Below are 16,564 nucleotides of genomic sequence, written 5' to 3'. Positions count from 1 at the left end.
ACAGGACAATGATTTGGTTTGATTTCTGTTTTGTCCAAACTATTCTTCTGTGAACAAAGGAGCATGACTTTTAAAGATGCATCCACTGTTTACAGTTAACAAGATAATAGAGTGGCAGGATTAGAGGCCAAATTGAATGTTTACCCTGAAGTGGAGTTCACTCTCTATTCTTCTCAGTTTGTTCAACATGGCTGAACAAACCAGATGACTGAATGAAATGAAGCAACAAAACAAAATGCTTCATAACACAAATTCTGAGATTCCTATAGCAGCCAATCAGAAGCCCTCGGGATAAGGAGTTGCATCTAAAAGTACATATCATACTGTATGTATGATATGTACGTTACGCTAATCGTAACGTTGGGGGGAGGGGATAGAAAAAACCAAGAATGAGTCATAAAAGCGACTACTGTTTATTTAAATATTTTAAACAAACATTTTTTACCGGGTTGTAGCAGTAATCCTATGCATATTTACTTGCAAATTAATTTTCAGTGCTTTCCATGGGGCTTACTCCCAGATCAATGTGCATAGGATGGCTTAATAGTGCATAGGATTGCTTAGTTGTTTAACAAGCTAACAGGGCAATCCTATGGCTCATCAGCTGCCATCAGAGAACCCACAAGATGGTGCAGGTTCCTACTCCCAGGGCCATAGACACAGGTGCGACCTCGGGGGCACGAATTAGGGCTGTGCATCACTTCGGATCCAAATCCCAAATCCGAGGCAAAGTAGGGGGATTCAGAAGACTCAAAGCCAGATCTGAAGCGAGTCGGGACAGGTCCAAATTGATCTGAAGTGGTTCAGTTTCTGGCTTTGAATCGACATAATCCTTGGCTCACTGACTCGTGCCTGCACACACAGCTGCCTCTTTGTCTGCCTGCCAGCCAGCCTGCCTGCCTGTCTACTTCTCCAATATTATTGGTCTGGTTCTGCCTTGCAGGGCTGGTTTGTGTTTCTGGCTTTGCTTTGACTCAATTTCTGAGGCACATTGCTCCCAGCCAGGTAATGTGTGTATTGCAGGCAGACTACTTTCCCTGTTTCTTCTCTGAATGAGAAGAGGCTGAGGATGTGTGCTTCAGAGCAAACAAACAAAAAACTTGAAGTAGGGGAGATTTGCACTTGAAAAGGTAGTGTGAGCTTGAATAAACACACACCTAAATCACTTTGAGTGGCTGCTTTTTTCCTTGAAAAATCATATTTTTAGCAGTGGAATACAGGAAAACCTCCAAGACATCTGTAAGGTCACTAACTTTCATGTTTCCATTTTGAAAAATAAAAAAAGTTATAGGTGTTTATTTCCCCCCCCCCCAATGCAAGCCTATGGGAAACTGAAAAATCTGAATAATTCAGACATAGAATCATAGAACCATAGAATAGCAGAGTTGGAAGGGGCCTACAAGGCCGTCGAGTCCAACCCCCTGCTCAATGCAGGAATCCACCCTAAAGCATCCCTGACAGAATCTCAATTCAGATTCGGATCTGAGACGGACTGGGTCTGAATCGATCCAAAGCGGATTGGGCTCAATTTGGAAAGTCTGAATCAGGCTCCAAAGCAAAGCAGGGGGGTTGTGCACAGCCCTAGCACAAATCCAGTGGATGATTACTCCACCCCTTCCCCTCACAACAACAATGTCAGAAGAGGGAAAGGGAGCGTTCCAGAGGAGGAGGGGAAAGGAAGTATAGATCTGCTGGTTCCACAAGCATCTCTGTTACCCATCTCACACACTTGAAGGTAAGTCTATTGGTCAGCAAAGAGGCCCATCTAGAAGTAAATGACATAATCAGAGAAACCAAATGTTGTAAAAGCCTTCCTCATCCTCCCACCCTGCCTAGTGCTCATCAGTAGGGCATTGGATAGACAGAGCAATCTAAATTTGGAGCCTTCCATCTATCAAATACACAATCCACAGGATTGTGCCAGGGATGGGCAATCTTACCCATGCCCACCTCATGCCCCACATGCTGATCCCCCAGTTGGCCAGCCAGCCTGGTTGTTTTTAATCATAGAATCACAGAATAGCAGAGTTGGAAGGGGCCTACAAGGCCATCGAGTCCAACCCCCTGCTCAATGCAGGAATCCACCCTAAAGCATCCCTGACAGATGCTTGTACAGCTGCCTCTTGAAGGCCTCTATTGTGGGAGAGCCCACAACCTCCCTAGGTAACTGATTCCATTGTTGTACTGCTCTAACAGTCAGGAAGTTTTTCCTGATATCCAGCTGGAATCTGGCTTCCTTTAATTTGAGCCTGTTATTCCGTGTCCTGCACTCTGGGAGGATCAAGAAGAGATCCTGGCCCTCCTCTGTGTGACAACCTTTTAAGTATTTGAAGAGTGCTCTCATGATTGCTGTGAAATAGGTGCTGAATACAAAGGAGGTGTTAGTACCTGGGCTCAGATCCCACCTCTGCTTTGTACTCAGTCTTTGGGGCAGGTTCCTTGTCCTTTGCCACACCTCCTATGGGAGCCATTTTGTGGTGGTGCCCAGGACAGTTTTTCAAATTGCCAGATGTGTCCATAGCCCCAAAAGGTTGCCTACCCCTGATCTAGGCAGTTCAGCTGAAAAAGCCCTGTGTCACATTGCCACCTACCAAATGTCAGTGGGGACATCCACTATTAAAGTGAACAAGATAACAGAATGGTAAGAGTAGAAGCCAAATGGAACGTTTATACTGACAATCTACAGTGTACCAGATGTCAAAACAGAGCAACCAAGAATATTCATACAAAATGTAGTTGGTTCTTGAGATATCCTCATCCCAGACCATTGAAAATCAGCACTTTGAACTGAGTTCAGAAGCAAATTAGCAACCAGTGCAGATGGAACACACCAGGGTGATATGATCAGACACTGCAGCTAAGAGTCTAGCTACTATGCTTAGAACCAGATGGAAATTCTCTGGATGCTTTTCAAAGGCAGCCCCAATAAAATGTGTGTTACAATTACCCAGCCTATGATCCAGCTTGGATATAACTGGACCATTGCTCACACCACTGAGCAAGTCTGAACCTGAAAGTTTTTTTTTTTTAAGTTGCAGGGGTATCTCTGTGCTACTTTGGCTCATGGAAACAGAAGGCCTCTTTAGCTGATCTCCTTGAAGTTCCCTCCTTTGGCCAGAGCTAGATGGAGGCACTAACTGCCTAATGTCCCACAACTCATAACCAGCTTCAGGTATCTGAGGCCTTTTGGGCAAGACAACCCCAATGGATCCCCACCCTTAGTGAATCTATCTTCTCACCATCATTGCCACCAACTGCTATCATTCCTCATCCTCTCTCTCATTATTGCTACCACTTGCTTGCTTGTGGGCAGTGGCATCTAATGCTCCTCCTTCTCACCATCACTGTAGTCTGGACAAGACTACGAGCCAGTGAACTGGAGAAGCAACTCCAGGGGCTATTGTCAGTGGGCCTGTTGCATTCTGGGCCCTTGGTAGGTACCTAACCGCGCCTATCCTTGATGATGGTTCTGCCTCAGATCGCCAATTCAAAATCTGTTGTGGGCTTGAGTCTCAGGGCCAAACTATATAGGGCTCAAATGGATGCTCTTCATTTGCATGAAAAGACACATCCAGGCCGGATCTACACTACTACTTTGAAGCGCTTTATAACAGTTTTGAAAATGGTATATGGAGTGTGCCCTGGGTCCCAACAGTTGTCAAAACTCTTATAAAGCACTTTGAAGCACTTTAAATCAGTAGTGTAGATCCTGCCCCAGTCAGACCGAGCAGGAAAAGAAAAGCACTTTATAGTCTGCCATTTCCCTGCTTCAAATTGCTTCACAAGTGGCTTCTCTTCAAGTATGTGTTTGCCCTTGCAAACATACTTTCAGAACACTGAAGTGGGAAAAGCCATTTGAAACAGCGGAACAGCGAATGGAGAAAAGGTGGGGCCCTGTCATTTACATCTTCTTCACTAATACTTGCCCAGAAGTAATTTGAATAGCTATGGAAGCTTTTCAGGTTAACAAAAGAGCCACTGAATACCATGACTGTAGTATGTGGTTTTATCCTGACGTAAGAAGAGCCATGCTGAATCAGACTAAAGTGCTATCCCAGGGATCCCAAATGCAGTCCCCATGCAAGCCATGGTGCTCATAATAATAATAATAATAATAATAATAATAATAATAATAATAATAATAATAATATATTTATTTGTTACCCGCCTCTCCCTCTGCATCAAGGCGGGGTACAACACAAATAAAACCACCATAAAATACATAAAACTAATTCAAACATTTAAAACCAGTGCATCATTAAAAGCAGCACACCATTAAAAAAAGGCATCTTAAAATTCAGCTGGGTAGGCCTGCCGGAAGAGATCAGTCTTTATGGCTTTCTTAAATTCTGGAAGACTGTTAAGTTGACGAATCTCTCCCAACAAGCCATTCCACAAACTGGGAGTGGCAGAAGAAAAGGTCCTCTGGGTAATAGTTGTCAGCCTTGCTTTTGTTGGCTGAAGTAAATTCTTCCCAGAGGACCTGAGTGTGCGGGGTGGACTGTACGGGAGAAGGTGATCCCGCAGGTAGCCTGGACCCAAATCATGTAGGGCTTTAAAGGTGATAACCAACACTTTATACTTCACCCAGAAACTAACTGGCAGCCAGCGAAGAGATTTTAAGACCTGAGTGAATCTCTTCATTCCATGCCACCTTCAAAAAACTAGCCACATCCTCCATAGGACCCATTTTGTAGTGGGTGCACAAATCCTGAAATGTGCCCATGGGTCCAAAAAGGTTGGAGACCCCTGACCTACCTAGTCCAGCATTCTATTTCCCAAGTGGCCAATGAGATGCCTATTAGAAGCCCACAAGTAGGGCATGAGTGTGATAACACTGTTCAACTCATGTTTCCCAGCAACTGAAAGACACAGGCATACTGCCTCCAATAGTGGAGATAATATATAGTCATCTTGACGAGTAGCCATTTATAGTGTTATCCTCCATGAATTTATCTAATCCTCTTTTAAAGCCATCCAAATTGAGGCCATCAATATATGTTGCAGTAGCTTTATATGGTTATAGCCTATCTATCTATAAAAAGAGAGCTGGTTCACAAAATCTTTGGAATTTCTTTTTTAAAAATTGCAAGTGTCCATTCATAACTGTTACGTTCAACTGAGCTATAAATAGAACCAAATTGATTGATTGAAAGGATGGATGGATGAATGAGTGGAAACATAGCAAATTTAGCTCCAGCCTCACTGCAACACGAGGTGTTAATATTGTTCTTACAATGCTCTCTACAAAACTAAAACTAAATAAAGTTAGAATATAACACATGAGCTAATTACACAATGCATAATTAAATGTCTAAAAATGTATAAGAAGAAGATCCGGGGTCTATGTATAGTAGGGTGTATATTTTCACATCTCACACTTTCAAAACTACCACTGTTTTCTTAACACAATTGAAAAAGCACCTGCAGTCACCAGGTCTCTCCATACAAGAGGAAACATTATGACATCTGCGGCTTTGTAGGCTGGAAAAAGAAGTGAATAGAAGGAGACATGGCAGAGGTGTATACAAAATTATGCATGGTGTGGAGAAAGTGGATAGGGAGACTTTCTTCTTCCTCTCTCCTAATACTAGACCCCAGGGTCCACTTGGGTCCACTAGAAAAATGAAGCTGATTGGACGGAGATCCAGGACAGATAAAAGGAAGTACTTCTCCTCACAGTGCATATTTAAACTGTAGAACTCGCTATCATAAGATGTAGGAGTGATGACCACCATCTTTGACGGCTCTAAAAGGGGATTAAATAAATCCATGTAAAATAAGGCTATGCATGGATACTAGTTGTGATGGCTGTATATTACCTCCTATATCGAAAGCGGTATGCCTCTGTATACGGGTTGCCGGGGTATATGAGGGGGAGGTTGCCATTGCACTCACAGGCCTTTGGTCTGAATCAACGTAGACCTTCTTATCTTCTTATGAGGCAAAATGGTGGCCAGGCAAACCAAACAATTTCTGCTGTTGTTGCAACTAGGTGGGGTGGGGTGGAACTCAGAAGCATCACTGCTGGTGCTGAGCCCCCACTGCCGAGAGACTGTTGGAGAATGTCTCCTTCCATTGGAGAAATTTGGTCAAGTGGTTTCCCCATCCCGCAATTTCTCTGCCCACAAATAAGGTAGAGGATTTTGAGAAGACCTTTGTGCACAGCTCTGGTTTGAGGCACAGGATTTGCCCCAAATTGCCTGTTGCCTTGATTAAACAGTCTGCTAAGCAGAGTGCTTGACACTCTCAGAGGCTAAACAATCCCAGGCATTGCACACTTTCCACTCTTTCCTAAGGGAGTTGCTCCATCCCCTTGATAATTTTGCATCTTTTCTGTGTCCTTTCCAACTCTACACTGACCAGAACTGTACACAGCATTCCAAGACTAGTCACACCATAGATTTGTATAACAGTAGTCTGATATTGGCAGATTTATTTTCTAATTATGTCCAACATGGAATGGGTTGTATTCATGGAGCTGTCCACAACAACCATAATATGTCTGTCTTTGTCAGTCCCCACCAGCTGATCTCCCATCAGATTTTTTGAAATTTGTTTTGCCCCCATCATGCATCACTGTACACTTGCTTACACTGAACTGCATTTGCCATTTGAATGCCCATTCTCTCTGTTTGGAGAGATCTTTTTGGAGCTCAGTCTCCTCAATGCCTTGGTCCTAGCATCATTCTAGGGCATTGTGGGAGAAACACAGTCTCTCCCTCACACACACACACACACACTGGGAAAATGATGGAGAACATTCTGTAAAGTGGCCTTTTTCTGGGGCGGGGGTGGCAGGCAAGAAAAAGAAAAATGTCTTCTAAGAAATTTACCTAAAAAAGGAGTGGGGGGTGGGGACTAGAACACCAGTTGCACCAGCAGTGGCTCTGGCTGCACTATGTATATCCTGGCTTGTAGTTTTGGCCAGTATCTTTTCCTGCCTTATAACAGCAAGTTTGTGGTGAATGGGGTTGTATGAGTGATTCCCTTGGGCACCATGTCTGTACAGGAAGGGTACATTTCTTTTACCCAAGGTTATTAAAATGTTTAATAATACAGAGGCTTCATTATGTTACATCAAGGAAGTTATTTAAAACTGTGGAAGCACTTAGCCGGAGTATAATTTTACTGTTCTTATGCCCGGGCATAGTATACATTACTAAGAACCATGAAAGATTTATACATTTTGCAATATATGAGCTCACTCAGAATCAAAGAGCTTTGCACCTCTAACCTCTCAGGCATCGGAAGCGCAAAATTAGACCAATTTGTCATTAAATGCATTCTTGCATATTGCTGCTATTGTATGAGGAAGCCGTAAACTGTATCTCTAAAGCAGAATGCAATACGTTGCCATAGTTATATTTGCAGATGGCACTGCCACTGGCCCTCCTCTTGTGTTTTTAGAAATTTATTTATTACATTTATATCCCACCTTTCTTCCATCATGGAATTCAAGGTGGGTACATGCGGTTCCCAGGTGGTCACCCCTCCAAGAACTGACCAGACCCAGACCTAGTTAGCTTCAGCAAGGTGGTGGCCTTATGTGCTTTCAGACCATGCCCTGGGACCAAATTCTGCAGACGAAGCTTTTTCTACCTTGCAGAGGAAGCTCTGTATGCTAAATTTCATCTTTATTGGACTGCTGTGTGTCTGCACAGGTTGAGAGCCAAATGCCTGCCTTATTGAATTCATTTGTTTTAGATATTTTAAGCCCGCTTTCCAAATTAAAACAAATTCCCAAAGCAGAGAGCAAAGAACAAAATCAACAATTTAATGACCATCTAGAGAAAAAAAAAGGAAAGCCATTAAAGCAATAGACTGAAACAGCCCTAAATAAACACATACAACAAAGGATCAGATTATTATTATTATTTAAAAAAAAACTTAACAGAATAACATCTTTTCATGTAAAACAAAATAGTAGCTGGTGAACAACTTTACCAGCTAAAATGTCTAGGTAAAAAGTGACCCAACATTTGGAATTTAAAAGCAAGGCTATCAAGTGAATCTCTATGGAGAAGGGACTGCATAGAAGCCCCTGGAAGCCATCCTGTTATCTCTGAAGGCAGGGTGACACGGAGAAACGCTTCTGATGCTGACCTTAGTCCTCAGTGAAATTCTCTGCATGGAGAAATCTGCAATGGAATCAAATGAATTTGGATTTCTATGAATCCAACCCACAGATTCTGCAGGGCATTGGCTTTTCCTAAGTCTCATAGATTTCACAGACTTGTGGACAGGTGTTTTTTTTTTTTAACTTTCTGGAATTTTAGACAAATTTAGTCTTAAAAAATACATAAAATGATTTTTAAAAACCAGCTGAAAAGGTGCATTTTTACTAGGGCTGTGCTCCGCTTCTCTTCAGTTCAGAGAAGCAGGAGTGAGGCGGCCTGATTCGCCTCCGGAAAAGGCGGAGGCGAAGAGAGTCAGGGGGGCTGCAGATCGAGGTGAAGAGTATCACCTCCATCCGGAGCTCCACCTGCAGGTAAGTGGGGGGGAGGGGGACTCATCTGGTGCCGCCAGCGCCGCCATCCATGCGGCGCTCCCAGTGCCAGGTAAGGGAGCAGGTAGGAGGGACGCTTACCTGCGTCCATCGCGGGCTTCAATTGAGGCCCTGGTAGAAGCCGGAAATGAAGGCCAAGGCCTCTTCCAGCTTCAAGCTGGGGCCTCAATTGAAGCCTGCGATGACAGACACAGGTAAGGGGGTGGGGGGGTGGCTTATCTTGCAGTGGCGCCGCTGCCGCCGTCCATGTGGCAACGGCGGCGAAGCTGGATCTCACTCCGTGGAGCGAAGCGGGAGACGGGCGGAGCGGTGCGAAGAGGATCGGGCCCGATCCAGATTTTCCAAATCAGGCAAAGAAGTGGATTGGAGGGTCCATGCACAGCCCTAATTTTTACATAGGTTAAAGCATTGAACAGACAACAGAAAAGGCACCTAATAAATCCATGAAATGCAGACGGAACAGATTGTGCAAAATCCATGCATCCCTAGGTGCAGTCGTAGGGTGGCCCTGTATCCTACTTTACAAAGAACCGTCCTCTATTTTAAGGGCTGTCATAGGACACTCCCTTTATTGGTGCGTGTGCTCTATTTGAAAGGTCATCAAGTCCAAGTCCAATTTAAAGAGCCATAAGGAGGGGAACCAGAAGGCCTGAAGTGGCCCATCAACAGCACCTGGACAAGAGGTGGAGTAGGGCACAGGTGACCCAGCCATCCCACTCTGAGATGTATTGTATTTCTATTGGAAAGAATAATCATTTATAAATTATGCAAATCTTTGTCCTCTTTTTTGGTGATGCCTTTCCTTTCCACACACACACCCCCCAGCAATTTGGAAGCAGCCACCCTACAGACAGGTTGTAGTATTGGACTAAGACCCAGGAGATCTGGGTTCAAAATTTCATTCCTCCACAAAGCTCATTGGGTAACCTTGAGATGGTCTAATGTGCCACGTTATCAAGCTATAATGGCGAGGGGCAGACATGTATGCTTCCCAAACTCCTTGGTGGAGGGACAGAATAAAGCTGTAATAACTATGGAAAACAGTGATCTTTTGGGTGATCCTCTCCCTCTCAAGCCATATAAAGCTTTTAAGATTAAATATGACCCTTTGAATTGTGCCTGGAAATGAACAGGCAAGCCAATGGAGCTGTTTCAAAACTTAGAAAGGGAAGTCCCCACTGGCTAGGACCAGCCAATAACCTGGCCTCTGCTTTCTGCACCAATTTCAGTTTCTGAGTGGTCTTTAAAGGCAGCCAAACACAGAACTGATGTAAATATCCCTGGCAAACAAAAATACTCTTTTGCATTCGCTCACTTGCCCAACAAGTAGGTAGCCTTTTGGGGGTCAGCTTCCTTGTGGGGAGAGAATATTGGGCGTTTATGATCTTCTTGTTCTATCTTTGTACTTACAAGCTGAGAATGGATGATCAGGTGAGCATTCAGCCAGATAGAGCATCAGTTCCCCGCAAAGCAAAGAGCATGCACTAACAGCCCCACCACCTCCAAAGGCTGCTACTTGCCCGTCTGCTGCAAAATTTAGATTTCTGTCTCCTTCACTGGCTACATTACAACAGCCAAAACTGTCTCTCCCCAAAGCCACCCAACCAAGAGAGGTTGTGCACAGCAACCAGTAGTCACTGAACATCAATGTTCATTTAAGCAAATACCTTCTAGTCACTAATATCTACCATGGGAGCATCTTCAGCTAAACCAAACTTCAGAGAAAAGGGCATCGCTTTACCTGACAGCCAAAACACTCCTGTGCTAAACCCACCAGCATCATTAATATTTTCTCCCTCAAACCTGCCTGACTCGGGGCAAAAGAGAAAATGGTCTCCGGGGAATCTGGATTCCCAGCAAAACACGAAATCCATTTCCTTGCCAGTCCTATTTAAAATATTATCTCTGAAAGGAAGCTTCTGATAATTAGATACTTTGGCTCCTTCTTAACAGCCTGCCCTCTCAAAACATGTCAGTGTAAATCAGCTTTTAGAGAAATTACTTACATGAATACAGAGTCGTCTTTATCCTCTCTAATGGGTGCAGCTTGTTCCTCTAGATTAGGGGGAAGATCTTCTTCAGTAGAGGGCACAGACTCGTCCTTTTCGATGTTATTCTCCCCCTTTGTTTGGGGCTCATTTTCTTCTCTGGGCCAAGATGGGGCATAATTTCCAATTCTCCAATGTCCTTCCTAAAACAGAACAGAGTGTAATGTACATATCAAACAAACATTGTATATATGAGAAGCGCAAGGGAGCTCTGTGTTCCATCTTCTGTTTGGGAGACTAAAGCAGGCTAGGATAGGGGCAGGCAGTACATAGCTCAAGATCTACCAACAGATCTCTGGGTGGTTTTCAGTGGCTCTCTAGAGGTTTCTGACTTTAACAAAAGCAAGGGGGTAAAACAGCAGGAAAAAGAACAAACCTCTACCATGGCTAGTCTTGTGCTAATTGCTTATTTCTCAGCCTCAGTGATCCTCATCTGTAAAATCGGAATAGTAGTTTGGTACCTTTTGACCAGTTCTTTGTTCAGCTGACCAATTTTAGAGTGTCATGTTAGCATCCCTGATCTATGGCAATTCACATGTAGACAGATCACACACAAACAGACACACACACACACACACACACACACACAGAGAGAGAGAGAGAGAGAGAGAGAGAGAGAGAGAGAGAGAGAGAGATCTCCCCCCAGTGTATAGTTCATGAGATGCATTAGATAATTGATCTTGCCTCCCTGAGCCACCAATTTGTGGTTGGTTGTGGTTGGTAGACTTTAGCTGTCTAATAAAAAAAATACAAAATAGATCCTGCAAGTCCACCACTGGACTAAAACCTTCTCTGCCTTGTAATAGCCTATGGAATGTTCAGAGGCCAGACTAATGATCCATCTGGTTTTGTTCTGCCATGGTTCTTTCCCACAAGTGCACATGAGTCATATTGGTACCTTTGAATCTATTTAGTGTGGGTAGGGTGACCATACGGACAGTAAGACAGGGCTCCTGTAACTTTAACAGTTGTAGAGAAAAGGGAATTTCAGCAGGTGTCATTTGTATCCATGCAGCACCTGGTGAAATCCCCTCTTCATCACAACAGTTAAAGCTGCAGGAGCCCTACCTTATTTTGTATCTGGTCACTCTAGTATAGCTAGAGAAATGACACCTGCATACAAATGACACCTACTGAAATTCACTTTTCTATAAAACTGTTAAAGATACAGGAGCCCTGTCCTCCTTTTCATATGGTCACCCTAAGTGCAGGTCCTGGCCCTGGGTTTAAGACAGGGTCGAATACCTTCACTCTCAGTTCCTTTCTCTTCCTTGCCTCCTCTCTCTGCATTCATTTATCTCTATCTTTGTTATTTTCCTTGGAGTTGTCAGAATCACAAGAAGGAATGAGTTTTCTGACTCGCCATATCAAAGTCTAGCTTTGAATGCTGTTCTGCACACATTTGTGGGGTGTTGGGTTCATGCTGATTGGGCATGATGGGAGTTGCAGTTCAACACATCTGAATTAGCACTAGCTTGGGGGAAGCTGATCTACCCTAAAAGCCAGGTGATGCTGGGAGGCTGGCTTCTGATTACCACCACAAGCACCTCTGCACCTTGGTTTAAGGGTTGAGCCCAGGTCTCTCCATCTTGGACCATCACATGCTGAGGCAGCCTGCCTTTCCCAAAGAGGGTAAACAGAATAGTACTATACCGTTAATCTAAGCAGTTGGCTAGATGCATATTCTTCTACAGTGTATTTTCACTAGGGATGTGCTCCGCTCCGATTAGGAGCGTAGAAGCAGTAGCGGATTGGCCTGCTCCGCCTTACCCAGAGGCGGAGTAGGAGCGGACCGCGGACCCCCTAGAAGCAAGGCGAAGAGAAGCGACCATTTTTCGGAGCTCCGAGTTCAGTCGGAGCGCTCCGGTCGCCATCTTGAAAACATTTCGCCATAGGATTGCATTGCGGCAAATAATCGCGCATAACTACGTTGTTTTTGAAGCTATCGTTCTGGAAATTCTTGTGCACAGAGAGTCGTGGATGGGGGTCATTTTGAGACCACTCTCACCTCTCTGCGTGCTGTGGTTCACGTGCAATATTTTTTTAAAAATCGGGTCAACCGCGGGGCTCAAACTGCGTTTCGGCTTTTCGCCCATAGGATTGCATTGAGGGAAAGAATCGGGGATAACTGGGGGGGGGTTTAAGCTATCGTTCTGAAAATTCTTGTGCACAGAGAGTCGTGGATGGGGGTCATTTTGAGACCACTCTCAACTTTCTGCGTGCTGTGGTTCACGTGCAATATTTTTTTAAAAATCGGGTCAACCGCAGGGCTCAAACGGCGTTTCGGCTTTTCGCCCATAGGATTGCATTGAGGGAAAGAATCGGGGATAACTGGGGGGGGGTTTAAGCTATCGTTCTGAAAATTCTTGTGCACAGAGAGTCGTGGATGGGGGTCATTTTGAGACCACTCTCAACTTTCTGCGTGCTGTGGTTCACGTGCAATATTTTTTTAAAAATCGGGGTTTGGGTTTTTTTTTTTTATTATTATTATTATTTTGGAAGCGATGACAGGCACATTCAACTCCCAATCCTGATGAGAATTCATCTCCTCAGAAAGCATCCTCCTCCAATCCCAGCGTTGGAGGGGGGACTAAGGCAGACCCACCCTGAGAACTTTCTGTTTTGTGTCTCTTTGTGGGTTGGCGTTCGTGGAGGGAACACTTACTTAGCTAGTGCTCCTGCTTTGGAGATAGATTAATTTAATATAGGTTTAGTTTGGCGCGTGTGTGTGTTTGTTTGCTTCTTTCTGACTTGTAGCTTAGTTTGCCCTGTGTTTTCCCCTTACTTTGATTTAATATAAACTTTATTTTTGAATTTTGGAGTGTGTGGTTGGGTTGGTTGCCCCCCCCTTCCCTGTATTAAAGCCTGACTGTTCTGCTTTTGTGAAAGCTTTCTTTTGAAAGCATACACACACTTTTTGTCCCATTTCCCTACATTTATATTCTTAAACATATTTTATTATATTCTTTCACATAGTCCATTAGTATATATTCTCATACATATTATATTAGTATTCATATTTTGTTCTTCTTATAGTAGTGGTTGGTTCTTTTTCCCCCTCCCCTCTCTTAAATCCTGATTGTGTTTCCTTCTATCTTCTATATACCAAATATACCAAAAAAATTGGATTCTCTTTTTCTTCTCTGTGTAACTTCGACGGAGTGGGCTGCTTTTGTCAAGTTCAACAGGCAGCCACAGATTGAGCATTTTGGGGAAAGCATACGCACACCATTTCCCTATTCTTAAACATATTATTATTATATTCTTTGACATAGTCTTAGTAGTCTATTAGTATACATTCTCATACATATTAGTAGTAGTATTCATATTTTGTTCTTCTTATAGTAGTGGTTGTCCCATTTCTTGTCCCATTTCCCTACATTTATTAGTAATATTCTAAAACATATTATTATATTCTTGTAGATATTCTTAGTAGTATATTCTCATACATATTAGTAGTAGTATATTTTATTGTTCTTGTCCCATTTCCCTACATTTAAACATATTATATTCTTCTTATACATATTCTTAGTAGTACCTTATACATAGTATTAGTAGTATTAATATTTTGTTAGTCATCATGAAAAGAGAAAGCAGGCGTGCTGAAAGCAGCAAGGCTCAGTCTGCCAGCAGGGCTTCCTCTCCTCCTGTGAAACTCAAACGGGCAACTCCTTGGCTGACTGCTCCAAAACAGAAGCAGGACAAGCAGCAGGCAGAGCCACTCTCTTCTGCAACTTGTGCCCGGCGTTCTCTTTTTGAGGGTGGGAATGGGAAAAGTGCCCGTTTGCAAGAGGCACGTGGCAGCAGTGCCATTAGAGGAGGAGGAGTATCCCCAACTCCTTCATTCTCCTTTCAGCCCACGAGCCCGCTGATGGACCTAGACGAGGTCCTCAGCACAGTGGAGGGGGGGGAGGAGGAGGAGGCGGTGGGCCTCCAGGATGTGGGGGCTGAGGAGGAGCAGCAGCAGGCCGAGGCTCTCTCCCCAGTCTCATCCCACACCCCTGTTTCTGTGGCAACACCAGAGAGCTCAGGCGGGCAATTGGTGGTGTCACCACAGAAACGAAAGACAAGCATCGTGTGGGACCACTTTGAGTTGGGAGCGGATCCCCGCTTTGCTGTCTGTCGCCACTGCAAACTCAGCCTAAGCAGGGGTTCATCGACAGGGCATTATGGAACCAGCAGCATGAAGATGCATCTTCATAGGCAGCACCAGGCGATCTTGCTGGGGAAAGAGGCGGGCAAGGCGACTGGTTCCAGGGGAAAGCCGAAGGCTGCTGCTGGCACTGCCACTCTAAGCTCTCCATCTCCCATCCCCACAAGGGTTAGGCAGGCAACCCTGCAGGACATGGGGTGGGGGAAGTATTGACCCACAAGATGGCGTTTTCCAATGCCCACCCAGGGTGCTACTGTGTTGGGGCATCTGCCGGGACTGACTCCTCCCCAATACTAGATCTATGACATGTCACTCTGCCTGCCCCTCTGCTAGCCTGTCCTCCTCGGTGACCGACTCGCTGGGATGGTTTGCGTTTGCAATGCGTGACTAACTGCAATGCTGGCTTAGAAACCAGCCATCACTTCCTTGTGCCCCCAGAAATGCCCGCAGCCTGCCTGCCTGCCTGCCCGCCTCCCCCGGGGTGCTGCTGTGGTGGGGCATCTGCCAGGACTGACTCCTCGCCTACTCTGCCTGCCTCTCTGCCCGCCTGGTGCCTGGTTTGCTCCCAATCGTCCTCCTCTGTGCCCCTCAAGGCGTAACTGCTGGCTTAGAAAGAAACAACCAGCCATCTTTGCCTCACTTTGCGCCCACTTATGGGTTGGTTTGCTATGCGTTAGTGCTCAAGCCATCCTTGCGGCACTACAATGCATGCTGCCTGCCTGCTTTCCATTGATGGTGCTATATAAATAAATAATAATAATAATAATAATTCTCCCCTTCCCGCCTTGCAGCGATGGTGTATGTGTCTTGCTTTGACTCAGGGGAGAAGTCCTTCCTGCGCTCACTTAGACTTTATCAAATTCAATAATCCCTTTTTCAAATGTGCCAGAAGATTTAGGGTTATCTCGTGGCATGTTGGGATTGCCTTGGAACTGGCCCCATTGAGCTGTCTGCAATTGCAACTTTAAATCCCTGACATACTGGAGTGTTCAAATTTCAAAAGTTCCCCTAACATCAGGGGATGATGGGATTGCCTTGAAACTTGGTGTCCATGGGGACACATGGGTAAGCTGTCATGGGACCAAAGGATAGGTTTCTAACGTGCAAATTGACGTAGTTGTAGAATGGGACTTGATTTGGGGTGAGTTAAAAAGTTTAAGCCGCGCCAAAAATCAGGGGATGATGGGATTTGCTTGCAACTTGGCGTGCATGTGGACACATGGATAAGCTCTCCTGGTGCCGAGTTTGAGGTTTCTAACATGCAAATTGACGGAGCTATCCCAAGGGGTGTGAATGGGGTGCCCGATTTTCATAAATTCCCCAAAAATCAGGGGATGATGGGATTGCCTTGAAACTTGGCGTGCATGTGGACACGTGGATAAGCTATCATGGTGCTGAGTTTGAGGTTTCTAACGTGCAAATTGACGTAGTTGTAGAATGGGACAATTTGGGGTGAGTTAAGCCATGCCAAAAATCAGGGGATGATGGGATTTGCTTGCAACTTGGCGTGCATGTGGACACATGGATAAGCTCTCCTGGTGCCGAGTTTGAGGTTTCTAACATGCAAATTGACGGAGCTATCCCAAGGGGTGTGAATGGGGTGCCCGATTTTCATAAATTCCCCAAAAATCAGGGGATGATGGGATTGCCTTGAAACTTGGCGTGCATGTGGACACGTGGATAAGCTATCATGGTGCTGAGTTTGAGGTTTCTAACGTGCAAATTGACGGAGCTATCTAAAGGGGTGTGAATTAGGGTTATGGGAGGTGCGTTAGAGGGTAGAGCCGCGCCAAAAATCAGGGGATGATGGGATTTGCTTGCAACTTGGCGTGCATGTGGACACATGGATAAGCT

At 44.8% G+C, this 16,564-nt stretch overlaps 1 protein-coding gene across 1 annotated transcript in view; it reads right to left on the bottom strand.

The window, feature by feature from the left end:
* The window catches only part of WDR49 (WD repeat domain 49), a 129,627-nt gene that overhangs the window by 12,124 nt on the left and 100,939 nt on the right, over positions 1-16,564 (bottom strand). The window contains exon 15 of the mRNA XM_063131924.1: positions 10,516-10,700. Within this exon, the coding sequence (XP_062987994.1) occupies positions 10,516-10,700 (185 nt within the window). The remainder of the gene's footprint in view (positions 1-10,515; positions 10,701-16,564) is intronic.

The sequence above is a fragment of the Elgaria multicarinata genome, chromosome 8 (genome assembly GCF_023053635.1).
Source record: "Elgaria multicarinata webbii isolate HBS135686 ecotype San Diego chromosome 8, rElgMul1.1.pri, whole genome shotgun sequence".
Classification (NCBI taxonomy): domain Eukaryota; kingdom Metazoa; phylum Chordata; class Lepidosauria; order Squamata; family Anguidae; genus Elgaria; species Elgaria multicarinata.
This window is presented reverse-complemented; position numbering and strand designations above follow the sequence as displayed.